The sequence below is a fragment of the Microtus oregoni genome, unplaced genomic scaffold (assembly GCF_018167655.1).
Source record: "Microtus oregoni isolate MIOR12 unplaced genomic scaffold, Mior012 000011F_ref0000422, whole genome shotgun sequence".
NCBI classification, from domain to species: domain Eukaryota; kingdom Metazoa; phylum Chordata; class Mammalia; order Rodentia; family Cricetidae; genus Microtus; species Microtus oregoni.
In genome coordinates this window covers 51,488,812-51,505,205 of record NW_024543070.1, presented here as the reverse complement: position 1 = coordinate 51,505,205, position 16,394 = coordinate 51,488,812, and the positions used below count along the sequence as shown (strand labels likewise).

The window sequence follows — 16,394 nt, the reverse complement described above, 5'->3', positions numbered from 1 at the left end:
GAGTGCAGTGGGTTGTGTGTGTCTCCTGCCCGAGGGCAAGACTGAAATGGAGGAGTGATAAACCCTAACACCATGAAGAAATTACTGGTGGTGGTTGGGCCTCTCCATGGTTTAGAAGGGGTCCACTTGGGGCTAATGACACCTTTTGTATCTGTTCTTAATAAACCGGAATAAATGTGGAATCTAAATATTCAGGATCCAGGCTTCCCTAACCATGGATCTGGCCTGTCCTGCTTCAACAGGACTCCAGTGAGTCCCATGTACTAAGGAAACCAGAGAAAGCCCGAGTTGGTGTGGGAAGGAGCTATAATAGGAACAGGCACAGCAGGCACTCCAGCCCCAGGGGCGCCATCCACTGTGTAGATGCTTGGCAGTGTTCACGGGTGCCGCCCTCTCCAACCGCTCATCCCTGGAGATGGACGCCACTGGTTCTGAGCCTTCGACTGGAGGCCCAGGGTCTTCTCACTTGGGTCACCAGGGCTGCGGGTTGGCTCATCTCAAGCCTCTGGAGAAATGAGGCCATTGCTGCAATAGCAGGTCGGAGGGAGATGGAGAGTTGGGGGCTCCTCAGAGGTGGAGTGTGTCTGGCTGGAGGTGTTGCCAGAGCTTGGCCCAGAAACAGGTTCTTGGGGAGGGGTGAGGCCGGCTGGGTGGAGTGGAGGGGCGGTGAACGAAGTATGGGGCGTGGCTCCAAGGAGAAGCAAGGTTCAGAACTGAGGCTGACTAGGGTGGAGCTCCAGAAGGCCCGAAGCCGGTTGGGGGCGGAGTCTGGGCAGGTCAAAGGCAGAACCCGAGTTGGGAGGGGGCGCGATCAGTGGCTGGCTAGGGGCAGTTTTGGGCGTGGCTTCTGGAGGACGGCGGCTGGGAATGGTCAGAGCCAGGGATCACTTAAGCTCGGCTGGGGGCGGAGTCGTGAGCGTGGGCGGAGCTCTGGGAGGACAGAACCTGGCTGGGACGGGGGCGTGGGCGGAGCTCCGTGAAGACTGAGACTCGCTGGGGAGGGGCGTGGGCTGACTCCGTGGGCGGGGCCGGGACGCTGTAGGGAGGCGGGGTCGGATGAGGGCACCGCACTCCGGGTGTGGCGGTCCCAGCGCCGGGGGCGGCGCCAAGGCGGGCGGGGCGGCCGGCTCGCTGTGTGGCCTTGGCCGTGAAGCCGCAGCCGCCGGGCTAGGCCCGGGGCGGCTCCAGGCCTGGGCGGCCCGCAGAGGGCTGAGCCCGTCCCCGGCTCCGGTTCTCGGGGCGGCGGGTCACCACTCACCATGCCCGGCAAGCACCAGCATTTCCAGGACCCTGAAGTCGGCTGCTGCGGGAAATACTTCTTGTTTGGCTTCAACATTGTCTTCTGGGTGAGCGCGGGGTTCGCTTCGCGCCCTGCGCTGGGGAGGGGGACGAGGCAGCCTCAGTTTCTGGGCGGGGAGAGACCCTCCTCAGGAGCTTGAGACCGGGGACTGTCCCCGACCCCTTCCACCCCGATTTCCAGTCCCCAAGAACTACTCTCGGGGAGCTACTGGGATTACTGAGGGGCGGGACCCAGTCCCAGCAGAGGGGGGGGGGGTTTGGGAGTCTCGCGTTGCAGCCCCAAGTTTGGGCGAAAAAGGGGGCGGCGTTTGCCGGAAGACTGCAGGGGCGCGGTAGTTGCTGGATAAGCCCCGCCCCGCCTCCTGGCCACTCCAGCTACCGGCAGGGTGTGTGAGGTTCTTGAGGTTGGGTCCTATTCCCAGTCTATCTCCACAGACTAGGAGCTTGTGAACCAGGAGGGCATGGAGTGACAAAAGCCAAGATCTCTGGAACTGCAGACAGGAGCTCTGGTTGAGAGCAGGGAGCTGTCCCTCGGGAACAGAATTCAGCATTCCATTGCTGCGGGAACAGAGGCTTCCCTCCCGGGTGGCATCTGTATCCGGTCCCTGCCAAGTCATCTTTCTTTTCTTCCTCCCCCTCCTATTGCCAAAGCGGGCTCTGCATGCGCTCCTTCTCGCCAGGCCTTTCCAACTTGTTTCCAGCAGGATTCAAGGACTCTTCTCCACCCGCGTGCTGCCGGTTTTGCCCTGTGGTGGGTGCCTTGGATCACAGCAGCCTTCTGCTCTGGAGGGTTTGGGCAGCTGCAGGAAACACTGCCCTGGAAGTCAGAGGGCCTGAGTGTAACAGGCCTTGTCCGGAGGCCTTGGGGCAAGCCACCTTTACTCTCTGGGCCTCCGCTTTCCAACCTGGGAGTGGGTGGCATTGGAGTTTGTCCTTTTTGGTTGTTAAATAATGGTTTTTGTTGTTGGGACGTCAACAACAAAAGCCCACCCTGGCCCGGAATTTGCTGCAGTTTTCCCTTGTGAGCTTCCTGGGTGCTGGGATTTATGGTGTGAGCCATCACAGCGAGTTTCGTGTTGAAGTTCTAATGAGGCACAGTCTCCCCGCTACCTTATTATTATCTAGTTTACGGGGGGGGGGGGGGCTGAATAACTAGAGCCAAGAGGTTAAGTCATTTGCTGAGAGTGACAGATGCCTATCAGTGACTGGAGGGGCACACTGCAGTAACCCTGAGTGTGTTTCTGTTGTTTGGCAAATATGATGGTCCTGGCTTTGTTCTGAGGTCTGGGCAGGGGAGTGGAAGAGGGCAGAACACTGAGGTCCTGTGCTTGGGCAGTGTGGAGCTTCAGAGCAGAACTAGGTCAGATCTAGCTGACTGTGGGTATATGGAAGGGTGACAGAGGACCTGGATATGGGGAGGGGTCTGAACCCTTGAATTCCTGATGTCCCACCTCCCAAGTGTGGGGATTATAGGTCTGTACCACCCTTCTGGCTCCACCTATGCCATCTGGACACCGGCTACAGGTTCTTCATCTGGGCAGCCTGTGTTCCCTTCATCACCTCAATCTTTCTCATCATCTTGCTTCAGTTCCTGGCTTGGAGAGCCGTGACTGCCAAGGCCAGCCACCTCTCACCCCTGATCCTGGGCCACTCCCTGGACACGCGGTCTTTGAGGAGGACACACCATTAGGGTAGAGTGAGACTATCCAGTCTCCACCTCCGTCCACCCTTTCTTTGCCTGGTCCTGGGTTCTATCCACTTCTGGATTCTTCCTGGAAATGCCTTTCCTGTGCTGTTTCTGCAACCAACATCCCTTCTCCAGCCCCTTCCCATCTGATCTGTCTCATCTTTGGACAAGAGACCAGCTAACGTTTTGTTTCCCAAAAACATCTCCTTGTTCAAACCAACCCCATTCCTCCTCTTGCTCTTTTTCTAACTTTCCCAGCCTCCTGCTTGGTCTCCATCTGCCCTATTTTGCCCTTCACACCAGGGTCCAGCCTTAACCTCCTGTTTTCCTTCCTCTCCACAGGCATTTCAGCTTGTTGGGACACTGGCATTCCCCTGGCTCCATCCTCACATCTCCCCTCCTGTTTTAGATATCTCAGGGTCCCAGGCAGCTGTTGGCCCTGTGAGCACAGTGGAGAAAAGGCTCTTGGCCCCATGTGGCTGATCCCTATAGAGAGGAAACATTGAACAAATAAACAGATATCCAGGTGGCTGGAGAGAGTGGTGGGCGTCAAGGAGGCATGAGACAGAGAGAAGGGTTCCGGATAGAACATTCAGAAAAGGCTAAGATCCTGGGGTCATCTTTAGCTGCATCGTGAATTGGAGGCCAATCTTGACTACATTGAGACCCTTTCTCAAAAAAAAAAAAAAAAAGAAAAAAGAAAAAAAAAACCGAAACAAAGACATAAGTATACCTGGGACCAGATGCTTTCTGAGCCAGGGGGACCTCTCAGTGGGATTCTACTCTATGTGGAGAGTCCAGGAAGGGGCTGAGTCCAGTCTGAGGCTTGGGGTGGCTTCAGTTCCTCTAACTAGCCTATGGAAAAGACTCTCTGAAGGTATCCTAGGTAGATGCACCACCAAGTCCCATTCACAGCCTGGGCACATCTTCCCAGTTTCCTGATGCTCTTCAAGGAGGGGGTGTAAGGGAGAGTCAGTCCTGGTCTGGTGTCCAGCTCTGACCTCTGGCTGCTTTTGCAGGTGCTGGGAGCCCTGTTCCTGGCCATCGGCCTCTGGGCCTGGGGCGAGAAGGTAAGAGAGTGGGACCTAGGGGCAAGCTGAGAGGAGGGTCACTCCCTCACTGGTCCACTCCCCCATCTGCAGGGCGTTCTCTCCAACATCTCAGCGCTGACAGATCTAGGCGGCCTTGACCCCGTGTGGCTGTTTGTGGTGGTTGGGGGTGTCATGTCGGTGCTGGGCTTCGCTGGCTGTATTGGGGCCCTCCGGGAAAACACCTTCCTGCTTCAGTTCGTAAGTGTCTCTCCACCCCAGCCAACACTGGAGCCCCCTGAGCTCTTTCCATTCAGTTCTCTCCTAGGCGTGGTGGCCAGACAAGGCACAGGGAAAACCACGCTGTCTTTTGTCGATACAAAACAGTATTTATAAAGGGAGGGAGCAAGCTCGGTGATAGATCACTTGCCTAGCACACACAGGGCTCTCTCTGGGTTCCCTGCTGCAGGACTGGAAGGAGGCAGCACCCGAATAATAGTGGGTAGAGACTGGAGACCGTGGCTCCTTTAGGTCTAGCAAAGCAAGTGGGGAGCTGTTGCCTGTGGAGTCCCCGGAGTCCTGCCTCTCCAATGCCTACCATTTGTATGCCCCAACCCAGTTCTCTCTGTTCCTCGGCCTCATCTTCTTCCTGGAGCTGGCGACAGGGATCCTGGCCTTTGTCTTCAAGGACTGGATTCGAGACCAACTCAATCTCTTCATCAACAGCAATGTTAAAGCCTACCGGGACGATATTGACCTTCAGAACCTTATCGACTTTGCTCAGGAATATGTGAGTGTGATATCCATCATGGGTTCCGTTCAAGCAGTCCCTGATGGGCACACAAGAGAGGGAGCAAATTCTCTGCGTGCATGGATGACTTCCTCAGCTACCCAGGCCAGTAGATGCCAGGGAAGGAACCTAGGAGAGCCCCTGTCCCAGGAGAAGCCAGCTCCCGCTTAATCCCCAGGCTTCCTTGTGCCTAGCCCTGTAGGGACACAGGCGCATGAAACTGCGGCCAGAGGAAGAAGTGGAACGCAGTGCAGGTCTCTTTCTTCTCAGTCTGGGTCCAGACTATCTACGGAGGCTGTGTTGCTGGTGCCCCTTACTGAGCCTCAGAGTTTGCACGACATACAGCTGCCAGCCCCCTTTCCCTTCCAGCATAGCCACTTAGGTTCGGTGACAGGGACTCTAAGAAATGCATTGCTGGATGGTTTCGTCCTTGTGCAGACATCAGAGCAAATCTAGCAACATAATGGCTTAGTTTCTTTTTTCAGTTTTATTATTTTTCTGTGTATGTACATGTATGTGCACCATGTGTGTGCCTGATACCTGTAGAGGCTGGGAGATGGCATTAGATCCTTGGAACTAGAGTTACAGTTAGTTGTGAGTCACCACATTGGTGCTGGGAATTGAACCTGTGTCCTGGGAAAGAGCGACCAGTGCTCTAACCACTGATCTGTCTCTCCAGCCGGAGTATAGCTGCCTCTGCTCACTCGGTGCTGTGCACTGTCTGTAATGATGAGACAAGTTCGCACATCCCAGTCCTCACAGTTCCTTAGGGCGCTCCCTGCCACACCCAGTCACCTTCATAAGATATGGTTCTGGGACTCAGCAGTACCTTGGAGCTGCCCAAGGGCAGAAGCAGTCACGTAGCCTGAAGTTCCCGTGTTCTTTCTTTCTCTATTCAATATGGAACTGGGACAGGCCCTGAGCCAGGTGCGGGGAGATTCAGGGTTTTTAAAATGTGCAGCCTGTTCCCTTCATGATGGCAGTGTGGTGGGGGAGGTGGTGGTGAACATACAGAACAGGGCTATGGGGGCAGGGCAGGGAAGAGGGGAGGGAGAGGGGAAGGAGTCGGTGGGTGGTGTGAAGGACAAGACTGTTCCGCAGCAGGGACAGCAGGCACTTAGCAGGTGATGGACAGGTGCTGGCTCGGCTGTGTCTGAGAGCTGCACACAGCCACATGGCAGGTGTCATGGGAGCCTGTGTCTGTCACTAGAGCCGGCTCTTGCTCATCCTGGAGCCTCCCTGGCCCTCACAGCCAGCTTCTCAGCAGCTGGGACCGTTCACTTAGGGCTGCACTGTTACATGCTGCAGGCCTGTGGTGGCCATGGCCACATCTGGGAAGGTTAGCAAGGATATCCTAGGGAGGGATGTGTGTTTCCAGCATGAGGCTAGCAGGCGTTTGTGGAGTGGGTTGGGATGGAAAAGCTGGCTGGGTTCCTCTCCTGTCCCTGCAGTGTAGGTTTTGCAAAATTCCTGAGGCAAGTGTGGAGGGATTCAGTGTGTAGACATGAGGGTCTATAGTGCCTCCCGGTGTAGACACAAGGGTCTATAGTGCCTCCCAGTGTAGACACGAGGGTCTATAATGCCTCCCAGTGTACACATGAGGGTCTATAGTGCCTCCCAGTGTAGACATGAGGGTCTATAGTACCTCCCAGTGTAGACATGAGAGTCTGTAGTGCCTCCCAGTGTAGACACGAGGGTCTATAGTGTCTTTGTCCCCTCAGGACTTGTTCTTGCTTCTGCCCCTCTTGAGGAAGCCACAGCCTTCATGCTGTGTCCCACCTTTCAGAGTCACCGACCTACTCCAAGTCTTGTGGACTCTGGTCTGTTGGCTTTCGGGATTGGAGTTGCCAGCCAGCCAGCTCTGTCTTTTGGGTTTGCCCCAGATGGGAAGGGTGAGGCTCTGGGGTTAGGCCTGGTCACCGGTGTGTGCCCCTGGAGAGCAGACTCTCCTGTCTTCCTAGTGGTCTTGCTGTGGTGCCCGAGGGCCCAATGACTGGAACCTCAATGTCTACTTCAACTGCACTGACTCGAACCCAAGCCGTGAGCGCTGTGGGGTGCCCTTCTCCTGCTGTGTTAGGGACCCTGCGGTGAGTGGGGCCCTGGGAGGAGAAGCCGTGGGAGGTGTGTGCCAGTGTGCACTGGTGTCCATGAGAGTTGAGAAGTCTGGAGTTTTGCTGCAGATGAATGGGCACGACAAGACCCAAGCTTCTGTTTGCTTTTTTGTGGAGGAGGAGTGCCGTAGTTCAGGACCCAGGAGACCATCAGGGAGACCATGGCAGTTCCCTTAGCATACTAATGGTCCGTCTCCCCCTCAGGAAGATGTCCTCAATACCCAGTGTGGCTATGACATCCGACTCAAACTGGTGAGAGAGGCGGGGACAGGGTTGAGGGTCCCTGGGATACACGGGTGGCTTGGGGCCTCTCATAAGCTCCCTTGGTAGATCTTAGGGCTTCTATGGGGTGGAACTGGCCCCAGATGGGTCTGAGGTCTTGGATGCTCACCCATCTCTGTGGAGCACCTGCTGTGGTTGGCATTGCTCTAGACCTTGGTGACCCAGTGCTCATGCATGGTCTCTGTACTCAAGGGAAGGAGGGAGAAAGACAGTAAACGTTAGGCATGGGCAGTCACGCGAGCTCAGGGGCTGATGAGGAGGTCTGTGTGCTCAGGGAAAGCCTCTTCAGACCAGAGGCAGGCTAAGATCTGTACAAAGGCCCTGTGGCAGAGTTCCAGGAGACAGACATTGTCAGGGAGGACACTGGAGTGGGGGGTGGGCTTGGGAAGAGGGATAGACGGGAGCTGAGGCTCACAGCAGCAGGCAGGCTGAGCCCGGTCCTGTGTTTCCGCAGGAGCTTGAGCAACAGGGCTCCATCTACACCAAAGGCTGTGTGGGCCAGTTCGAGAAGTGGCTGCAGGACAACTTGATTGTGGTGGCCGGGGTCTTGGTGGGCATTGCCCTCCTGCAGGTATGCCCTTGGCTCGCTTGCCCTCCTCTCGCCTGAGGCCTTCCGCTCTCCCTTACCTGCTGTTTGTCTTACAGATACTTGGCATCTGCTTGGCCCAGAACCTCGTGAGTGACATCAAGGCAGTGAAGGCCAACTGGTGAGGCTGCCAGGGGTGATGGCCACGCGCCCAGTCTAATGGGCCTCTGGCGGGGGCCGCTAGGATGTGCGGCTTCGCTCAAATGGCAGGCCTGCGGGGTGTCTGTTATGATCTGAGTCCCGAGGCTTTGTGAGCAGGTGCGCATTGCCCGCTGGGGGAGCCACCGGACTGTTGGCCACAGAGCTGTGTGAGGGGTGTGTTCATGTGTGTGGGTGTGCACACTCAGGAGTGCACCTGGAGTCAGCACCCCACTGTTGTGAGGCCATGGTCTGTCCAGGGCTCTATGGGAAGATGTAGCCAGGTGGGTAGGGAACTCACACTGGTCTCCTGTGTGATGTATCTGTGTAGTTGTGGAATGGGCTTAGGAGTCTGCTGTTTCCAGCCTCTTCTTACTGTGATCTTGAGCCCCGCCAGACGCACGCCTTGGTTTCAGTGTCCAGGCCTCTTGAAGGAGTCCCAAGAATTTTCTCTCTCCCTTGCCTCTCAGGAGCACCCATGGTGATGGCTACAAACTACTCAATAAACAGCACTTGGAAAAACAGTGGCTTATCCTCACCATCTCCGAAGGGTCTGTTGGCAGCACAGCCTCAGAGCTCTCCAGGGAGGGCCCTGGCCTGAACCCAATCGCCTAGCCAGGTCTCCTAGGTCCGGGTGACTTATGCACCCGAGATAGCCTTTTCAATGGGTGTGTTGCCTTAAAGACTGCATCCCCTGCTTCTCCCGAAGAATGGCTGTGTGGCTACACCAGCTTCTCAGTGTCCGTGTCATCTGCATCAGGACATGGAGACAGACACCTCACCCGAGAGTTGACCTTTCCAACCTGGTGAACACCTCAGGGCTTCTCTTTCAGCCTCAAGAAAGGCATAAAGATCTGAAGAATGGGGTGCTGGAGATCACCCCTAAGAGGGTGTAGCCTGGTGGACTGTAGATGTGCTGGGCACCGAGGCGGGCGTCAGAATGTCCAGGAGAGTGGCTGAGCTATGGGAGCAAGGGCCAGTGGGAGTATCTGTGAGGGTGACCCTCTCCATGGCCTGCAGTGGTGCCTTGAGGCCACTAGAGGGCACCTCAACACCACAGTCTCTGCCGCTGGCTTTCCTTTACACCCTCGCCTCAGTACCTACCCGGGCTTGCAAACTAGAAGCAAACCAGCTCAGCCGTAGGCAGTATAAGCCTAAAGGGATAGCACGTGTGAAGCGACTCTTCTCTGCCTTTTCCCTGTGCTGGACGAAAGGAGGGATGGGCTGGTCCAAAGGTCACAGCTCTGGTGCCCAAGTTAAACGAGTGGGATAGAGTAGTGGGACCTGCTTTGCCTTGACCTTGATCAGTGCTGGAGACCAGGCAGAAAAACAGTTTCTGTGATGACGAACTATCTGTGTGCAAGCCAGGTGATGATGGTGGTCTGCTCAAGAGTGCAGGGGGGGTACAGTGGGAACTGTGTCAGTGGGAACTGTGTCGAGACAGGCCCTCACCCACAGGAGCCAACTGCTGCTCTGTTGTAGCTACTGCTATGGTGTGGGAATGTGGGACTGACAGCGGAAATCTCAGAGAAGCCGGACGTCTGTAGGCTCTTGTAAGACAGCCAGATTTTAACTCAGACCTACAGGCAGCACCGAGAGCCCGGGGCCCAGCTTCAGCTCCTGTGTTAGCATCACTCGTGACGACTGAGCCATGTGGGGTGCTGGGAGCTGCAGCCATCTAGGCTGACCAGGCGGTGTGCACCTGGTAGCTTTGACCCCTGGCATAGGCTGCACAGAGCTCCTGGTGGCCCTGGCTGTGGTCGTATGTACACTGCAATAAATACAGCTCCCAAAGCATCGATTTTCTCATTTCAGATGGTTTCATTTCTCCCTCAAAGCTCGCATCTCCCTTGTGGATTGCAATTTCTTTTTCTGATGAGGAAGCGGACTCAGAGGGGAGGGAGTCTGCCTGGGGCACAGGAGGCACAGAGCCTCCTACTCCCTTGTGCTGCAGCTTGGCATTGCATGCGTCTTCTTAGCAACCAATGAGGGGTGTAAAGTTATCTTTCTTCCCCAAAGGTGACATCCAAATCTACTTAGGTACTAGTGACACAGGAGAGAGAAAGGCAAAGTCCCTGCCCAGTGCTGCCTCCTCACGGGGGAACAGATGGTGAGGAGGCAGGCATTTTGTTGGTAATGTGTGCTATGAGGGTGAGTGACAGCTGGGAGCCTGGGTGGAGGCTCGGGAAGGGTGCCATCTCTGGGGAACAGCCATCTAAGTTTTGGCGACAGCTTCTGTAAGGCCTCCAAGGCCGTGATGGGGTTGGTGTGAGGGAGCTGGGCTGGCAGGAATGATGTGTAAAGGGCGGAGAGCATGGGCACAGGAAGTGGAGGTGCCAGGGTCTAGAACCCAAGTTGATGAGATGGTGTAGACCAGACCCGAAGTTTTCCAGAGGTCTCCATCTATTCATCCATGCTGACCAGCCACTCTGCCTACCTGTCCTTCCACACACGCACCCCGCACTGCTGATCACAGACTCTGCAGCCGCTCACACAGGAGGCCCCAGCCAGAGACTGGGGTTTCCGCAGCAGAGGCAGGCAAGGAGCAGTCACTGGTGGTGTGAGGTGCGCTGAGAAGCACGTGGTTATCCTGAGTCAGCTTCTTGCTCTGACAAGATGCCTCAGAAAAATCAAAGAAGAGTGGTTTCTTTTGGCTCACAGTTTCAGAGGATCTGGTCCATCGTTGCGTGGTTTCTTCCTGTGGGCCTGTGGTTAAAGTTAGGGTTAGTGCTAGGGAGGGCATTGTGGAAGAAGTGCTTGACTCAGGGCAGCCAGAAAGCCCAAGGGGAGGGGCCTGGGACAAGGCATAACTCCCAGGGACATGTGCCAGACCACTCTCTCCAGCTAGTCCCTCTTCTTATCATCACCTCTCTTCAAGTTAAGAAGCCACCAGTGGGTTAGTGAAGCCAGAGTCCTTATGAGCCTGTCACTTCCCAAAGGTCTTGCCTCTAGACACTGCTGTATAAGAACCAAGCCTTCAAATGCATGAGCCTTTGGGAGGGTATTTCAGATCCAAACCATAAACCACTTGTCAGTGCACTTTGGGGTTGATTAGGGACCCACTTCCCATTCCCATGACAGTTCGTGGAGCAGTTCCTGTACCAAGCGGTCCTCACCATCAGAGGGGCCTTTGCAGTTATGCCTAAAACACAAGGGAGCAGACAAGGCTTCCATCATGCATCCCTCTAGGTGGGTCCCCGGTCAGTAGGGAGCAAGGACGCCTTCCAGCTCTGTCAGGATGGAGTACACACGGGTGCCAAGTGTGGTGTCCTCCAGCGCCCTAGGAAAGGGAGCTAGGATCTCAGGTTAGCCAGAGGACTCCCTCTGACTCCTGATTCCCCCAGGGAGGATGTGAGTGGGGACCTGCAAGGGACAGAGCCCAGGCTGACAAGTCCCTGCGTTTTGGGGATTGAAGGAAGGCGTCCTAGGAAAACGAAATCATGTGTTCTTTGGTGACAACCTCTCCAAGTGACCACCAGAGAGCAGCAAACCACACAGCATAGCCCGTCAACCCTGGCCAACAGCAGGTAACAGACAATCCCTTTGAATAAACCAGGTAAGCCAGATAGGCCACTATCCCAGAGACACAGAGGCCTACTGTACTGGTGCCAAGTTCAGGTCTTGCCACCGCTTCATCATCTCCTCCTTGGAGTAGCTGACACCCCCCGGGGAACCTTTCCCTGTGCTCAAGGTAGAATTGGAGAATATGGTAGTGGTGGTGGTGTATGTCATTGCCCACACTCTTTAGGAGACCAAAGCAGCAGGTTCTGCATGCACCTCCATTAATTTAGGTAGGTTTGCTAAGCACCTACTGTGTGCTGGCAGTGTTCTTGGGACTGGGAATACAAAAGGGAAGTGGCCCCCTCCACTCCCACATCCAGACCTAAGGGGCAGGGGGTTTTGTCTGCAAGGAACCAGATATTCTGAGCCAGTCACATAGTTACATAGCCACTCGGTTCTGCCTCCACGGCAGAAAGCAGCCCGAGACAGGATGTAAACAAGTATCCATGGCTAGGGGCCAGGGACATGATCTGCGGATGCAGTAGCTGGGATGCGATCTAATTTTCAGCTGTCATAAATCTTTGCCTTCCTTTTGATTTCTCTAACATTAAAGCATGGGAAATTATCTTTAGCTCTGGAGCTGGGTTAAAAGAGGCTATAGGTTGGATCTGCCTCACAGGCTGGAGTTTTCTGTCCCCTGATCTGAGGACAGGGACAAAGCGTCACCACCAGGAACCAAACTGTGGGAGCCAGAGATGCAGCTGGTGGGTGGGAGTGCGGAGGCAGAGGCGGAGGCTAGCCTCAGCGAAGGCTGGAGTGGGTGGGTGGGTGGGAGTGAGGAGGTGGAGGCTAGCCTCAGCGAAGGCTGCAGTGTGCTTGGCGATGAAGTCCTTGCACAGCCTTGGGGCTCCTCCCCAGCACCAATAAAGAAATCAGAGTGGGCCTCACTGCATAGGCAAAATGTAGTAAAGACTTTGGATTTTAAGATATTTTTGATAGTACAGGTAAAACTGGTACTCATTTTAGCTACAAACACACAACAGATGAAACTAAAGTCTCTTTAGGTCCTCTCTGTCCTCCAGCCCCCTGAGGCTGCAAGGTCATCCCTCAGTGTCCATGAAATATCCATGGTGCTCGTATAAAATGATACTAGCTGCAGAGAACCTACAGATATCCTCTTCAGACCTTTATTTTCTCTTTAAACATGTATTTTGCCTGCATGTGTGTATGTGCACCGTGTACATGCCTGGTGCTGCAGAGGCCAGAAGAGGGGTCAGATTCCCCTGGGACTGGAGTTACAGATGCCTGTGCTCCACCACGTGAGTGTTGGGAATTGAACCCGTGTATCCTGCAAGAAAGAGCAGCCGGTGCTCTTAACTGCTGACCACAGTTTACTCACTTTTAGCTTATTTCAACTAATATATAAAGGCACAAGGTTGAATATATTAGTGGAGTACTATATAATATTTAAATTTTTTATTTTATTTGTGTTTATTAGATTTTTCAATTTTATTTTATGTGTGAGTGTTTTGCCTGTGTGTATGTATGTGCACCATGTGTGTGCTTGGTGCCTGTGGCAGTCAGAAGAGAGGGTTGGATCCCCTAAAACTGGAGTTATGGATGGTTTTGAGCCATCGTGTGGGTGCTATGAATCAAACCCAGGTCCTCTGCAAGACCAACAAGCGCCCTTAACCCACCCAGCCTTCTCTCCAACCATGGTGTTTGGATACATGTTACATTACATTGAGTGTTTGAGGATTGGCATACTTATTTCTTCAATAGTTACCCGGTGGGTGCTGGGAATTGAGCCTGGGTCCTCTGCAAGAGCAGCAAGTGCTCTCTCTTTATTGTTTTTATTGAGCTATACATTTTTCTCTGCTCCCCTTTCTTCCTTCACCTCCCCTTCTACCCTTTCCTGTCACCCCCATGTTCCCAATTTACTTAGGAGATCTTGTCTTTTCTCCTTCTTATGTAGATCCATGTATGTTTCTCTTAGGGTCCTCTTTGTTGTCTAGGGTGTCTGGGGTTGTGGACTGTAGGTTGGCTTTTCTTTGCTTTATGTCTAGAAGCCACTTAGAGTGAGTACATATTAGATTTATCTTTTCTGGGTCTGGGTTACCTCACTCAATATGTTTTTTTTCTAGATCCATCCATTTGTCTGCAAATTTTAAGATGTCATTTTTTTTTCTGTTGTATAGAACTCCATTGTGTAAATGTACCACATTTTCTTTATCATTTCTTTGGTTGAGGGGTATGTAGTTTGTTTCCAGGTTTTGGTTATGACAAACAATGCTGCTATGAACATAGTTGAGCAAATGTCTTCGTGGTATGATTGAGCATCATTTGGGTATATACCCAACAGCACTATTACTGGGTCTTGAGGTAGACTGTTTCCTAATTTTCTGAGAAACGCACTCCCACCAGCAATAGAGGAGTGTTCCCCTTACCCCACATCCTCTCCAGCATAAGTTGTCGTCAGTGTTTTTGATCTTGGCCATTGCACAAGTGCTCTTAACCACTGAGTCACCTCTCGAGCTCCTCCCTTCTATTTCAAATCATCATCTCTAGATTCGTTATAAAATAGATGTAGATGCGATGCAAATGGTTGCTTTGCTTGAGGAATCATGAAAAGGAAAAAAGTCTGCGGAATGGCTCAGTAGACAAGGGTGCTTGTCATCAAGCCTGACGACCTGAGTTCGATTCCTGGAGCTCACGTGTTGAGAGGGGCAAACTGACTCCTGCAGATTAGACTCTGACTTCCACACAAGTGCACCCCCACCCCCACACTATAAACATTTTTAAAAGGGGGGGTGACGTTAGCGTAGATGTGGCCACCACAGGCCTGCCTTCGGAGCACGTGTTGGCAGCAGAGGAGTAACGACGCTTCAGTATTTCCACCTGTGGTCGGCCGGATCCTTAAATGCAGAACCTAAGGGTGCAAGTGCACAGGGCCGGCTGTCGCTTTTGCCAGACCTGTCACACATGGCCTTTCACACGCTTTAAACTTTGCTTTCATTTTACACACCCGCAGAGAAGGCTTAATACCACCCCCGGTGTTATGAGCGCCAGGACACTGTCCCCAACTCACTGCCACTTGCTTTCTGTCCCAACATGGGACATGGTATGTGGCAGGCAGTTGGTGGCATGTCTGCAGGCTTTGCCTCTCAGCAAATGGCAGTGCTGGGCTCTTCCAGCCTGGGCTCTTTCCAGTACGTTAGTCTGGGGAGAGGTGTGGTCAAACCTTCTCATCTGAGGCTCACACCTGGAGCAGCTACTGCGTTACTGTGTAGGAGGATGAGGGACAGGGGAGACAAGTGGCCCCAAGTCCTTGCTGATGGCAGAGGTGATTCCAGCAGCGGCCAGCTAGGGTCTCACTTCTGCTTCTCACTCTGATTTCTACCCAGCACTATCTGAGCCCCGAAGAACGTGCATAAATCACACAATTAACCCAAAGGCTCTTACCGCAGTGATGCCTCCTGTCTCCTTTGTAGATAGATATACAGAGATGAGGACATCACTGCCCTGCATGCAGAGGGGCTTGGGCACATCTGTACTCCCTGGGTCCTGCTGCAGCGGTTGTGTGGTGTGTGGATTAGCTGTCCAGGTTGACTGGCTACCTGGAAAAAGGCAGCGGACAGCGAGCTCAGCCTTTCCCAGGCCAGGCCAGCACACCCATATACCCTGAGGGAAATACACTGTAATCACACCGGAGCTGGAACTCAGGTGCGGTTCTCCCCCCATCTGTGGGGGCTCACAATTAGAACTCGCAGACTTGTCACCGGTCTTTAGAAGTGATTTATGAGTCACATGTTCAAATACATGGTGTTCAGGTCACCCAAACCCAAAACTGCCTGGAAAGCACCCCTTCCCCTGCTGTCTCCTAATCTTCCTGTGTGTGTGGGGGGGTGGCCACTGTTGCCAGCTCTGTTTGTGCCACTCCCCCACCCAGAGATGGCATATTTACTAGAAAGCAAATCTCAAGAAATGAAACAAGGCAGACCCGGACCCTCACTGCTAATTTTGCACTGTCCAGCAGCTCTGGGAAATAATTGCCCGTCGGTACATGGAGATGTTCCTGATCCCTTCAGCAGCAGCAATGACAGAGAACTCGGCTGGTTGTGCACTGGCTGCTCCCCATGGCATTTTCTTTACATGAACTGGCCCACTTGGCACAACTCAAGGAGATAGTTCTGTCTGCCCGGTGATGCAGGTGTCCACAGAGCCCAATTGCCTGCTGGATTCCTCCAGGCTGCGTGTGCAGGCAGCCATGATTCTTGCACGCTCACACGTCAATATAATGAATGGTTGGAAGTGGATGGCTGGGTTGGTGTCCATGGGTGGCTTTTGTTTACATAATATCCCTGCCTTGCCCTCTGGGGCAGTCACGGCCATTTACAGTCCCACAAACAATGCAAGGTGGCACCTTGTCCTGTTGCTAGTGGCCTTTATCTGTCCTTTCCATCTTTGCCAGTGTGTGTGGGGGAGTGTCTTCCTCATAGTGTTTCCCCTGTGAGTATAGTTGAGTATCTTTTTCATACAGCTCTGCGGACCATGGCATGGACAGAATGCTGCAGCCGGAAGCCCCAGGGCAGGGGACCCCACCACTGCAGTAGTGTTTCTGCCTGGCGGAAGGTTTCAGAGTGCTGAGGTCCCTGTTGTAGGGAGGGCACGGCTGGCAGAGGAAAGGGCTTAGTAAAGGCACACGGGGATGGGAGGTGGGGATGCTGGGCTGTCCTCTCTTTCCAGCTTTGCTTCTGAGTCCCTGACGCCCAGCTCCAGGCAGGCTGTTTCCTCCGCACTGCCCCCCCCCCCCCCCCCAGCTGGAGTTATAACTGCAACCCTAGATAGAGAGGGGCGCTCCTCACACATCAAAGAAGGCATCTCGAAGAGGGATTCTATCCCAAAGCCTCTAGTGAGGAAAGGCTGGGGGCCCCTCGCTGCCTCTCTTGACCTTCCTGCCCCTCCCACCCTG

At 54.0% G+C, this 16,394-nt stretch overlaps 1 protein-coding gene across 4 annotated transcripts; it reads left to right on the top strand.

The window, feature by feature from the left end:
- Window positions 1-1,066: 1,066 nt before the first annotated feature.
- Window positions 1,067-15,557, top strand: Tspan17 (tetraspanin 17). 4 transcript variants are annotated; one of them, XM_041660103.1, is made up of 10 exons: window positions 1,069-1,346; window positions 1,735-2,050; window positions 4,006-4,056; window positions 4,129-4,275; window positions 4,634-4,804; window positions 6,766-6,891; window positions 7,120-7,167; window positions 7,652-7,768; window positions 7,843-7,904; window positions 15,459-15,557. In XM_041660103.1, exons 2-10 carry the CDS (start codon window positions 1,961-1,963, stop codon window positions 15,469-15,471), a joined length of 825 nt encoding a protein of 274 aa, XP_041516037.1. In that variant the 5' UTR covers window positions 1,069-1,346; window positions 1,735-1,960; the 3' UTR covers window positions 15,472-15,557. The 4 variants fall into 4 exon arrangements, with proteins under 4 accessions (XP_041516036.1, XP_041516037.1, XP_041516034.1 ...); XM_041660100.1 differs by lacking the exon at window positions 15,459-15,557 and adding an exon at window positions 8,392-9,718; XM_041660102.1 differs by lacking the exons at window positions 6,766-6,891; window positions 15,459-15,557 and adding an exon at window positions 8,392-9,718 and having other exon boundaries at window positions 1,067-1,346.
- The last annotated feature ends 837 nt before the right edge of the window (window positions 15,558-16,394 follow it).

Excerpts from the sequence above, each read along its gene's own strand:
- Tspan17 (XM_041660100.1), top strand. The coding sequence starts at position 1,961 with ATGCGCTCCTTCTCGCCAGGCCTTTCCAACTTGTTTCCAGCAGGATTC. Across the intron at positions 2,051-4,005 it reads GCTGCCGGTTTTGCCCTGTG|GTGCTGGGAGCCCTGTTCCT; the intron begins GTGGGTGCCTTG and ends CTGCTTTTGCAG. Across the intron at positions 7,769-7,842 it reads TGGGCATTGCCCTCCTGCAG|ATACTTGGCATCTGCTTGGC; the intron begins GTATGCCCTTGG and ends TTTGTCTTACAG.